General features: G+C 36.3%; 1 protein-coding gene across 1 annotated transcript in view; it reads left to right on the top strand.

Annotated features, from left to right (window-relative positions):
* Window positions 1–13,743, top strand: part of LOC136035996 (dynein axonemal heavy chain 5-like) — a 261,598-nt gene that overhangs the window by 199,437 nt on the left and 48,418 nt on the right. The window contains exons 41-42 of the mRNA XM_065717914.1: window positions 1,798–1,875; window positions 8,173–8,367. Of these exons, the coding sequence (XP_065573986.1) occupies window positions 1,798–1,875; window positions 8,173–8,367 (273 nt within the window). The remainder of the gene's footprint in view (window positions 1–1,797; window positions 1,876–8,172; window positions 8,368–13,743) is intronic.

Raw genomic sequence — 13,743 nt, 5'->3', positions numbered from 1 at the left:
AGGTAGCTTTTACAGAAGTTCCATTTTATACTCTATGAATAAGACCCGATCAATCTTAAAGACAACTAGAGATTGAACAGTCGAGCCATAGCACTTCCTTAATTACTTTGAGCCATATTTGCAAACAGGATCGAGTGGATATCCCCTTTAAGATCGACATGAGACAAACTATTCCTTATGATTATTTTAAACTAAAATTGTTAAACTATAATTTAGCTGTTACGTAAAACTGAATGCTTTAAGGATTTGTCATTTATGATTTTTAAAGTTTATCTTTAGCATGGTCTGTAATAATTTTTTCTTTTTGTTAATTTTAATTTCCGTAAAACAGTCATTGCTCGGTCTCTTCAGTCAGGGGAAAAATGAAAGAAGAATTTAGCGTGAATGTTATCTTTATAGAACAGTAATGCTCAATCTAAAAATAAACAGTCTCTAATTGCTGAATCAAAGTTTTCGTCTTTTAATGATTTTCGATTTATCTTGTTCTTCATAAATTTTACTGTACCTAATTTTGTGGATAAAATACTGCTCGTTTTGAAGTCAATGGTTAAATAAATAGACTGTAATATTCCTATATTTTGCTATCCTATTGCCTACCTATGTAAAAAAATTCTTTTTTCTCTGAATCATTTTCTCCGTTGGTAATAACAGGAATCAGACAAGACATTCTTCCTTCCTTTTGGAAGCGCAAAACTATACAGAAGTTTCAATTTTATTTATTTATTCATTTCCGTTAAAATTGAGGAGTATATGAAATGTATTAATGAAACTTCAAAAAAAAGAAATACTTCAACAAACGAAACAAAACATTGACTTAAAAAAGGCTTGATAACATAACAGAATAACATGCGTAAGAAAAAAATTTCAAACCTTATTTAAATTCAGGAACAAAGGTAAAAGATTGTGTATAAAGAGAAAATTTTCAAACTTATGATAAAAATTTTCCTTCTTAATCATAGCTAATTCCAACGGCTATCCTTCTTAATCCTAGTTAATTCAGAACTAATTCAGTGTTTACTACAACAAATTTGAAAACCAGTTAAAAATTTGCAATATTTAAAATACCAAACGCGAATTGAAGACAAACTCCAGATTGTAAAGTCTCATAAAAGAAGGGGGGATAGAAAACATGCGGGATGGCAATAGTATTAAAAAGAGAACCTAAAATATAATAATAATAGATACCACGATTATGAGTAACATAATTTTTGGAAGAAAAATAAGTGGCCCTCACCTTTGTAGATTCCTTTTCAAGGAGACTGGAACCCGTGATACTTCCAAGCAGGCAATTTTCACTGGGTACCAATCCCCCTTCCCCTCGAAGAAAATAAGCATTTGTTTTAAAAACATTTCAGAGCTTTCTTGCATGAATGCTTGAAACATTTTATTGTGAACCCCAACCTTTTCAAATGGAGCTTTTTAATGAAGACCCGCCATTTACTTTTTTATTGAAAGTTTCCCTGTCAAGCACTTGTGTTTGTATACAATAGGAAACAGATGTGAAAAAAGTCTTTGGAGATTGAATTTAGCGTTTATTATTAGTACTAGAACAGTTTACAGAATTATTTTTCAAACAAAATATTGTCTGGCTATATATGCACTTTTCCCTTGCAGAGTAACTGGTACCTTTTCATTTGGGTTGTTATTTAAAACACTGTTCTTATGTCTTCTTCCCTTAAAAGTCTGGCAAATAGCCCTCCTCCTCTAAAGCAATAAAATCGTTTTATTTATCAAGTATATTTTATGAAAATAGAGTAGCTAAGGTGAATTTCAAAATTGTACTGTTTGAAATTTCAGGTGTCAATCAAATTCACGAACGAGCCTCCTCAAGGAATTCGTTCAAGCCTTAAGACTACCTATTCAGACATTTCTCAGGTAAATATGTTAATTATTATATCCTTACATAAATTCGTAAGTGGGCCACCGTGTGAATAGAATCGATAGTTGCCTTCCCTTTCCTGCCCTTAAATAGCCAAAAGCAAACTAAAGTTTTAAATTCTGCAACATCCTGAAAAATAGGCATATTTATGGCCAAAATTTAATGGCCCTCACACTACTTAGTAAGGACAAAAAGCTCCTCACGAGCAAAGAAGATCGTATCGACCGTTGGCGTACTCACTTCCAGGAGTTCCTTCACCCACCAGAAAATGACCACAGCCAGCCCATTCCATCCCACAACAGATCTGAGCCACCATTCGTGTATGAAGATTGCAATGTCGCCCCTCCAAGCAGAGAAGAAATTATCCATGCCATTAAAACTATTGAATAACAATAAAAGCCCCAGTATTGACGAATTACCAGCTGAACTTCTCAAGACCCTTCCAGAAGCTATCGATGAGATATTGATGAGCTCCTTAACTTTCTTACGGATATCTGGGTCAGTGAATACATTTCTGAAGAGTGGAGGGCCTTTGTAATAATTCCTGTATTTATTAAAGGGGATCGAGCCGACTGTACAAATTATAGAAGAATTTCCCTGATACCAATTTCTGCAAAGTTTTTACAATAATAGAACTAAATAGGTTCAGAAATATAGGGAACGGTCGGACGAGGCCATATCAAGCAGAATTCAAACCTGGTATGGGATGCTGCGATCACATTTTTAGCCTGAGACAGATCCTGGAACACCACCTTATACACCAGCAGGAAACAATACATGTCTTTATCGACTTTGTAACGGCATTTGACTCGGTGAAGAAAAACGCTATCTGGGATGCGATGAGGGATGATGGAGTGCTAGAAAAAATTGTCCGTTTAATTAAGGCTTATTACGAGGGAACGAGGGCATCTGTAAGAACAGACAGAAAAATCTCTAAAGGAACATCAGCTGACGAAGGAGTGCGACAGGGTTGTGTCCTGTCGCCCATTTTATTTAACTTTGTCATCGACCAGATCATGAAAACCCTTGACAAATACAAAGGTGTGGTAATCAGTCCCACACTATCAATAACAGACCTTGATTACACCGACGATGCAGATATCTTGGCTGAGTCTTTAACTGAGGCACAGCTCATGATAGATGAAATTGTTGCAAGATCCCCTGCTACCGGACTAAAGATCAGCCAATCGAAAAAAAAAATCAATGCGCACCTCTGGGCTAGATGAAACTCCGATGACATTAAATGGTGTCCCAATCGAAGAGGTCCAGAATTTCAAATATCTCGGTTCCCTAATAAATCCCAAGGGTGAAGCTCTAAACGAAATACAAAGTCACATCTCCGCAGCCTGGGCAGCATTCATTCAGCTTCGAAAGCGTCTATGGTTACGAAATGAAATCTCCCGTCGAACAAAGCTCTGGATATATAACGCGTTGGTCCTCTCTGTACTTCTTTATGGTTGCGAAACGTGGCCCCTTAGAGCTGGGGAAGCTAATGACCTGAGCATCATCCTCCACAAGTATGTGCGCTGTATTCTTAGCCTGCGTCTCTCTGACCGCGTCTCTAATGATGTCATCAGAAGAAGATGTAGTGATATACCACTTGTCTCAGATGTTGTCAAACCGACACGTCTACGGTGGTTCGGGTATACACTGTGACGACCAGATGACTCGTTCAGCAAACAGTGCATGAAATGCCAACCCCTTACGTACTGGAAGAAGAAGCCCGGAGGACAAAAAAGACATGGTTATCAACATTTAGAGCCGACCTCGAGCCAATGGGAGGTTTCAAGAAGCACGGCTATTGCTGGAATAGACAGTGGACTCAGTTGATCGAGCTAGTCGTACTTGAAAGAAAACGATTGAGGGACGCTTGTCGGCAAATTCTGGATGCCACGATGGGCCTGGGCAAGGCTCAAACGTGAATCAAGTACAAGTAAGTAATTACAAGTACATTGGATTGGTAATCAGAAGTTCTAGTGCACATTTTAAGATTCAGAGTGATCGGAGGGTGGATACTCCCACCTCGTACTTTGGCGTAATACAATTTTTAATAGCCAGATTTTTTAAAAGTGCCCCTTTTAACAGTCACAAGTGATTGGAGGGGAGGTAACCACCTTCACATGCCAACCATTTCCCCAAACATATTCAATCAAAATTTTGAGGTAGCCATTTTGTTCAACGTAGTTAAAAGGTCCGAAAATTATTTCATTTAGGATGACAACCCCCGCCGCCCTCGGGGTAAGAGTTGGAAGTAGTGCCCAGGGGGCATATAAGGTTGTTATAGAAAGGGTGATGCTATAAACTTCTGAGAAAGTCCATTGGATTTGTAACTATAAGTTCTAGTGCCCTCTTTAAGATTCAGAGTGATCGAAGGGTTGATACCCCCAACTGCTATTTTCCCTAAGTGTAACATATAGAAATTTTGAGATGGCTATTTGGTGTCTTTGGAACTTCGAAAAAGAGTCATTCGACTGGAAATTGAAGGGGCTAGTGCTCCTTTCAAGAGTCAGAAGTGGTTGGAGGGGTGCTAACCCCCCTCACACGTCCAGCATTTCCTCCAACACATTTAATCAAAATTTCGAGATAGACAATTTGTTCAACGTAGTTAAAAGGTCCGAAAATTATGTATTTGAGGTTGACACCCCCCCGCTCCACCACCCTCGGAGCAAGGGTTGCAATTTAGGCCGTAAGGCATATACAATTTTTATATAAAGGGCGGTCGTATAAAGCAGGGAGGGGCTCACTGGATTGGTAATTAGAAGTTCTAATAGCCTTTTCAGATTCAAAGTGATCGGATGGTGGATACCTCTCCCCCGCCCGATACCTCATATTTCCCCAGAATGCATCTCATAGAAATATTGCGAGGGTCATTTGTTGTCGTTGAAACTTCAAAGAAGGCTCATTTGATTTGAAATTGAAAGACCTTTTTTAATAGTCAAAAGTGATTGGAGGGCAACAAGCCCTCCACACGCCCAACAATTCCCAAAATACTTCTAATCAAAATTTTGAGATGGCAGTTTTGTTCAGCGAAGTTGAAAAGTCTGGAAATTATGAGTTTCTGGATGCAACCCCCCCACCCCCCGAAATCAGAGGGTTTAGCTCCTTTTTCAGAGTCAAAGTGATCGGGGGCACCCCCCCCCCCCTTTACGTTTTATTTTACACAAATGCATCCGATAGAAATTTTGAGATAGCCAATTTTTCAGAAACAGTCCTAAGATTATATAATAAGTGTTTTGGGGTGGATTGTATCCCCCAGAGTCTAGGGGTAAGGGTTGTAAGTTTGTTCACTGGAGATAAAAGGTTTTTATGGAAGGGCTGTTCGGGTGAACTTTAGAAGAGGTTCATTTGATTTGAAATGCATTGTTCTAGTTCCGTTTTAAAAGTCATACATGATGGAGAGCAGCTAGCCCACTCCCTGAAATCCTCTTTTACTAAAACACATTCAATTGAAATTGTGAGATAGATATTTTGTTACCAATATTCCAAAAGTCATATAACAATGTCATATAACAAAGCCTCATGCGATTGGAAATTGAGTGGGCTAGTGCCTCTTTTAATGGAGGCATGACAGATAGTTAGAGACTGATTGAAATTTTAGATGGCCACTGGTTGTCGAAAAAACTTCAAAAGGCGCTCAACCGATTGAAAATTGATAGGGCTAGTGCCCTTTTTAATGATCAAAAGTGATTGGAGAGCAACTAACCCCCCTCCCACGCCCATCATTTCCCAAGACCCATCCAATCAAAATTTAGAGATAGCCATTTTCTTCAACATGATTGAAAGAGTCGGAAATTATGTCTTAAAGGATGACAAACTTCCCCCCAACAGTCCTCAGGGCAAGGGTTATAAGCTATTCCATGGGGGCATATAAGGTATATATAGAAAGGATGATCGTAAAAACTCCCAAGTAGGCTCATTTGATTCAAAATTAGATGTTCTAGTGCCTTTTTTAAGATTAAGGGGGATCTGAGGGTGGACCCCCTCCCACACCTCGTATTTTCCCAAAATGCATCTGATAGAAATCTTGAGATGGCCATTTGCTGTCGTAGAAACTTCAAAAAGACCTCATTCGATTGAAAATTGAAAGCGGTAGTGCTCTTTTTAATAGTCGAAAGTGATTGGAGGGCAACTTACCCCCTCTCACACCCACTGTTTCTACAAACACATCCAATAAACTTTTGAGATAATCATCTGTTCAACGTAGTTGGAAGGTCCTAAATTACGTCTTTGAGGATGACAACCTCCTACAGCCCTCAAGGCAAGGGTTGTAACTTATTCCCTGGGGGCATATAAGGTATATATAAAAAGATTGATCATATAAACTCTGGAGGGGGCTCATTGGATTCGTAATCAGAAGTTCTAGTGCCCTTTTTTAATATTCAGAGTGATCAGAGGTTGGGTACTTCCCCTCCCCTCACATTCACACCTCGTATTTTTCCGAAATGTATCTGATAGAAATTTTGACATGACCCTCCCTCGACCGTCATTTCCCCAAAGACATCCGATCTTAATTTTGAGATAGCCATTTTGTTCAATGTAATTGAAAGGACCAGATATTATGTCTTTGAGGATGACATCTTCCCCCCCCCCAGCTGTGAGGGCAAGGTAAGTAAATCTCTGGGGGCATACAATGTGTACATATAAGGAATATATATCTTTGAAAACCCTCTAACTTCTCAAGACCAGAACATAATTTGCACGTTGCTGAAAAAATGGCTTTGGATTGTCAGTTTAGCATACATATACTTATATATATTCCTTAAAGTTTTAATTATTTAAAATTATTAAAGTTTAAAAAGTTAAAACATATGAAACGTATTTTTTTTTATTTAAATCATACAATTAACAACCGAGTCAAACTAAAAAAAAACAGAAGTTAACATTAGTAGGGCTGACAACCCTCACGCCCTCTCAAGACCAGAACATAATTTGCACTTTACTGAAAACAAAACACATTTAAAATATTTTCACTTTTTTTTTACTTGTTTAAACAGTTTTTACTAGATATATGAAGGTAGAAGTACCTCCCCCCTTGCATTCTAATTACAACACGAGTGTCTGGTGCCCTTTTTAAGAGTAACAAGAGATTAGATGGCAAGCATTCCTTCTCTCAAGCCCATTCACTTTCCAAACGCATCCAGTCAAAATTTTGTGATGACCATTTTATTCAGCATATTAGAACAGTCCAGAATCTATGTTCCTAAGGACATTGGGCATGCCAACCCCCACAATTAAGCTATTGGCCCATTATGCTTTAAAACTAAATGTTGCTTTAAAATAAATCAAAAGGCACTGTGTTAATGGTTATCAATAAGACGCCTCAGCAATATATCGAGAACGGCTGGGGGTATCAAGTTTAAACGTTAGGGGATACTACTATTACTACTTCTGCCCTTACAATTTAAAGAAATGAAAAGGGTTTGAGTTTATCCAGACTGTCAAAGAACACAGATAGAATATTTTGGGAATGATATTAACCTTTATTTTTCAGGTAATTTTCAGATGCTATAAAATTAAGTTAAAAAATATTGTTTGTGTCAGGATTAAAAATTGTTGAAAAGTTTCTTCAAAATACAAATAGCAACCCATACTATTGATTCTTATCGAAGAAAACTGAAAAGATATAAAATATTATTTTTCGATGAAAAAGGTTATGTCAATAAAAACGAACAGAAAATGATTTAAAACACTTTTTCCCCAAGATAAGTTTTTCAAAGGAAAATAAAGAGCTCCCCATTAAGCCTAGAATGAGTAAAAATAAATTCAAATACCAAGTAATCTTCCGGGGTAATCTAGCAAGCGTAGAACTATCACAAATCATTATCATTAATAAGTGAAACTAAAGCGAATAGAAATTTGAATAAATAGGCGAGTCAAACTCGAAACGAGCAAAAATCAACATTAGTATGGTTGATAACCCCTATCCCTTCTCAAGACCAGAGCACAATTTTCAATTTACTGAAAACAAAAAACATTTGAAATGTCACCTTTCTTACTTTCATAAATGAAAAATTATCAATTTTCTCGTAATTGCAAATGAAGTGTCTGAAAAAAGGTAAAATCTTTGTTTCTATTAAAACAACTGAACTCTTGACTTATAACTTGAACTATGACACAGGAGAATTTTAAGAAATAATTGTGTAATGATATTCAGTAATTTAGGGATGAACATTTGAAAGAACTTGTTTCTAAATAAGATGGCGCTTGCAGCTCAGTCCATCAGAAAAATTGTTGTTCAATTTATTTGTTTGTTTCAATGATGTCTCGAAATTGTATCTTTCTTTTTGCTTCAGGACCTGTTAGATTATTCTGTTTCCAATGCTTGGCCGCCGCTTTTATTTGCCTTGGCGTTTCTGCACACGACTCTCCAAGAGCGGAAAAAATATTGTGCTCTTGGGTGGAATGTACCTTATGAATTTAGCCAATCAGATTTTCAAGCCAGTGTCCAATTTCTACAAAATCATCTAGACGATCCGGATTATAAAAAGGTAACGCTTTCTTTGCCTTTTTAATAAAAAATTTTTTCCAACCAAAATCAAATAGCCTATCTCTCACTTTTCTAAAATGAGTTGCTTTGCTCTTAAAATAAAACATACCATCGTCTTCTTGTGTTTTTCATTCTTGTGTGAGGCTTATTTTAGTCCCCACTGTGAATAAAGTAATGATTGTACATGACTATTGAGCCAGAATTCTAGCCCGTAGCTATTTGGTGATCTGCACATTGTTCATATATCAAGCGTAATCTATATGATTGGTTTATGAGAAGGAAGATAAAAAGCATAATTTTTGAAATTAGAAAATGAGGAAGTTTAGAAAAGTAACTTTCTCTGTAATCAATGAATCTGTCAAAAGATTTAGAGACATAATATTAATAGACAGCACTTGAGACCGACCTAGTTTTGATGTAGGATTTCCAAGCCAAGCACTTGAAGCTGCTTACCAGGGCCACCCACTTTCAGGCAACGGTCAGGTCATTCACATTTCATGCCAAGATTGCACCTTCCTGTTCATCAAATAGCTAAAAAACCTTATCATTAAATGTTGATTTCTTCTTTAAACAAAACCAAAATCTTACAGTTAGTTTTAAGCACCTTTAAACTGGTGATTAGTCTTCCTAAAAAGAAAATTTAAATAGAAGAATTTAAGTAAAAGTTTTTAAAAAAGGGTGTTCGTACGAAAAATTCTAAAAAAGAAATTTTTACCGCCTATAAATTTTGAAAATGGAAGATACGCCCCCCGGTTTTGGATATGATAATATTTTATTTTAGTTTGCGTTATAGCGTCATTTTAACATTTCTCACGTTCTGATCTTGCCCAGCCTCGGCCATTTTATTCACAAATTGTTGATTTGTGCTTTTTCCCAGATACTCGACAATCATGGAAGGGTACTCACTTGTTCAGTTGCCCATTAGTTGTGATGCCTCTCTGCTTTTAATCGGGCAGAAAGGGGGTAAACTATTGGAGCTAGAAACCCTTCAAGACGTTATTGCGCATACCTGGGTCTGATGCAATATTATCGCTTATGTGTATAGTGCACCTACGTAATAAGGAATGTTTCCTTATTATAATAAGGAATGGAACCTCCTAGTATCTAATTTCACCAGGGGCCAATAGCCTAAAAACCGGGGGCCCTAGCATCCAATTCAACCAATGCCCAAGTATCCAACTCCAATGGGGCCCTACATTCAATTTCATCAGCCCTACCAGACTATTCCAATTGGAGGGGGCTATCATCCAATTACATCAGGGGACCTAGCAGTCACTACCGACGGGGCCGTAGCATCCAATTTCACCTGTACAACCTAACCTAACCACCGGGCCCTTCGCGTCCAATTCAACAGGGACCCTAGTGACCTCAACGTTGCTTAACCTCCCTCCCACCTTCCCACCTAACCTTAACCTCTCACCTTAACGCTATAATGTTTAATGGAAGTTATTTATTTACGAAAACTTAATGTGGTTTAGATTTCAGTCTCCCTCCACCAGAAAAAAATCCTTTAAAACTTCCCACCTTAACTTGAAACCCTTTTATGGAAGTTATTTATTTTTCGACGGCTTATTGGGTGTTAGATTAGAGTCCCCCTCCTAAGGAAATTAAAGAGGTTATTTACAGTCATCTTGTTCTACAGAAGATTATTTTTTGCGCAAGCAGGGTAGAAAAACACAGAAATCAGTTTTTAATGGGTTAAAGCTTTAAAACAGGAGTTTTTAAGCCAACCTATCATGACAAAAAACGCGGAGGGGTGTTTACTGCCTTTTTTAACTTAAAAGACCAATTTTTGCCCAAACACGATCAAAATATCATAGAAATTGATTTTTAATAGTCTACAGCTTTAAAACCAGAAGTTTCAAGCTAGCCCTATCTTGACAAACCACCGCAGAAGGGCCTTTACTGCTATTTTATCCCATAAAAGATCAATGTTTACGCAAACGGGATCAAATAATCAGAAAAATTGATTTTTCACAGCCTAAATTTTATAACAGGAGGTTTTAAGCCAACCTATCTTGAAAAAATGCCAAGGAGGGGAGTTTACTACCATCTTGTGTCATAAAAGATACATTTTTGAACGTGTTAGTCCAAGGAAAACCCCCACCTGTGACTCTCAACGGTTGGCACACGGCACTCTGATGTGCATTATCAGACATAAGACATTTTTCAGGCTATTATCCGTCTAAAATATCCGTATACGCTAGAAACGTTCATTTAAAATTAAAGGAAAATTCCCAATAGCGTTTTTTCTGATGGTTCGTTCAATTGACGTCAATATCGTACAAGGTGCCCACCTAATGGCACCTTCTGGCCCGCAATATGACACCTGAAGCATTTTTAACCTTTTCCCCGCAAAAATATGCTTCTAAACTAGAATTGAACTAAATTAGATTATTTTTTGAACTGCGGGAACCTGCCATTTCATTTTTAGGTTGTGATGTTCCTTGGTATTTTTCCTTACTTCCAGTGATTTTATAAAAGAAAATCCCATTTATTCTTAAAAGGACATAGAATTTAAAACATTTTCTTTAATTTGCCTTTTCCTTATTCCCACAACGTGAAGAAATCCAGGGCAACATCTAGAAATCAAGATCAAAACATAAAAATCATGACCCAGATCCTAGAAATCTAGACAAATTCATAGAAATCAACACCAAACTGAAGAAATCAAGGCCAACTTCTAAAAATCAAGACCAAACTGAAGAAATCAAGTGATCAATATGTAGAAATTTAAAGCAATCCCTTAAAAATCATGACCAACTCATAGAAATCCACATAAACTCAAAGAGATCAGCATATAGAAATCCAGAATAATCCTTAGAAATCAAGAGTAACCCATACAAATCACGACCAGACAATAGAAATCCAGATTAATTTACAGAAACCAAGACCAGACCGAAGAGATCAAAGTCAACCTCTAAAACTCAAGACGAAACTGATGAAATCAAGTTGTCAATATGCAGAAATCCAGAGCAACCCCATAAAAATTAAGACCAACTCATAGAAAATCAAGGCAAACTCACAAAAATCAAGGGATCAATATGTAGAAACCCAGACCAAACCATATAAAACAAGACCAACCCCCAGACATCAAGAGATCAATATGTAGAAATCCAGAACAACCCCAAAGTAATCATAAACAATACAAACATATTTGGATGAATTTTTGGAAAAATAATAAGCAATGCATAGAAATCTACACGAATTCATAAAATTCAGGATCAACCATAGAAATTAAGAACAAACCATAGACATCCCGACAAAGCCGTGAAAATCAAGAGATCAACTTATAGAAATCCAGATCAATCCTTCATAACTAGTGCATAGAGATCCCGACCAAATCGTAAAAACCAAGACCAAACTGTAGACATCATGGTCAACCTTTAAGAATCAAGACCAATCCGAGGAAATCAAGGATAACATCTACATATTAAGACCAATACAGACAAGTCATGATTAAACCCTAGAAAACTGAACGAATTCATAAAAATCAAGACCAAACTGAAGAAATCAAGGCTAATCTCGAAAAATCAGGACAAACCTGAAGAAATCAAGAGATCAAAAATTCAATCTCTAGAAATCAAGACCAATCCGAAGAACTCAAGAGGTCAATATGTAGATATTTTGAGTAACCCCATAGAAATCATAACCAATGCTTAGAAATCAAGACGAATTCGCAAAAATCAAGAGATCAAAATATAGAAATCCAGAACAATCATTAGAAATCATTAACAACGCATTGAAATCCAGACCAAACAGTAAAAACCAGGAACAAACTCCAAAAATCATCGTCAACCTCTAAAAAACAAGATCATTCCAAAGAAATCGAGGGCAACATCTAAAAATTGAGACCGATATATGCAAGTCATAACCAAACCCTAGAAAACCAAATAATTCATTAAAATCAAGACCAAACTGAAGAAATCAAGGCTAATCTCTAAAAATCAGGACAAACCTGAAGAAATCAAAAGTTCAATCTCTAGAAATCAAGACCAATCCGAAGAAATCAAGAGGTCAATATGTAGATATCTTGAGTAACCCCATAGAAATCATAACCAATGCTTAGAAATCAAGACGAATTCGGAAAAATCAAGAGATCAACATATAGAAATCCAGAACAATCCTTAGAAATCATGAACAGTGCATTGAAATCCAGACCAAACAGTAAAAATCAGGACCAAACTCTAAAAATCATGGTCAACCTCTAAAAAACAAGACCATTCCAAGAAATCGAGGTTAACATCTAAAAATTAAGACCGATATATACAAGTCTTAACCAAACCCTATAAAGCCAAATAATTCATTAAAATCAAGACCAAACTGAAGAAATCAATGCCAATCTCTAAAAATCAAGACACATCTAAAGAAATCAAGAGATCAAAAGCTCAACATCTAAAATTCAAAACCAATCCGAAGAAGTCAAGTGGTAAATATTTAGAAATCTAGAGCAGCCCAAGAAAAATCATAAACAAGGCTTAAAAATCCAGAAAAATTCTTAGAAATGAAGACCAATACACAGAAATCAGGTCCAAACCATAGAAATTTTAACTAAATTGTAGATTTCATAGCATAGATCGCATAAAAATTCAGACCAAACTGTAAAACCAAGACAAATATGTAGAAATCAAGTTCAACCTCTAAAATTAATAATAATCAATTAAGAAATCAAGGACAACATCTAAAGATCAAAATCAATGCATACAAATTATGACCAGCCCGTAAAAATCCAGACGTATTCTTTTCCTTGAAATGGCATATCTGTCACATAAGTAATCTCATCCTTCAGTCAATTCATCTCTAAGTCTTGTCTTTGCAGAAAATGCTGATGTGAGTATAAAACATTTTTAGCCCTTAAAAATGTCTCGGTTAATTTTTGTCCGATAGTCAAGGTTAGATTCAGTTAAGCTTTTGTAGCTTTTTTAGTCTTTTTGAATAGAAGGAGCAAAAGTTTAGGTCTTTGGATATCCGATGCATTTTTCATTTTTAGGTATGTTCTCAGGCACCCATTGTGTGAAATATCAAATTTCATCTTCTTGATCATGAATTGAATGCAGATATTTCTCGCAACAGAAGTCTTCAAAATTAAATAATGGAATGTGCTTATCAGATTCTGCTATTAAGAGCTTATCCATCGGAATGTTTCCCTTAACATAAACAGCTTCCGCACCAAAAAACTGCATATTTCTCGAATTTCCTTTTGTATTTTATTTCATTTCATTGTATGGTCTTAGAATTTTATCATAAGAGCCATTTCGGTTTATAGAATTTAATTTTGCATACCATCGGTTATTTATTATAATTCAACGTATTGTATTTGAGATTCCATTTATAACTATAAACTTCACGACATTGTTCATCAAATAACAGGAAAGCC

This window comes from Artemia franciscana, chromosome 15, assembly GCF_032884065.1.
Source record: "Artemia franciscana chromosome 15, ASM3288406v1, whole genome shotgun sequence".
In the NCBI taxonomy this organism is placed as follows: domain Eukaryota; kingdom Metazoa; phylum Arthropoda; class Branchiopoda; order Anostraca; family Artemiidae; genus Artemia; species Artemia franciscana.
This window is presented reverse-complemented; position numbering and strand designations above follow the sequence as displayed.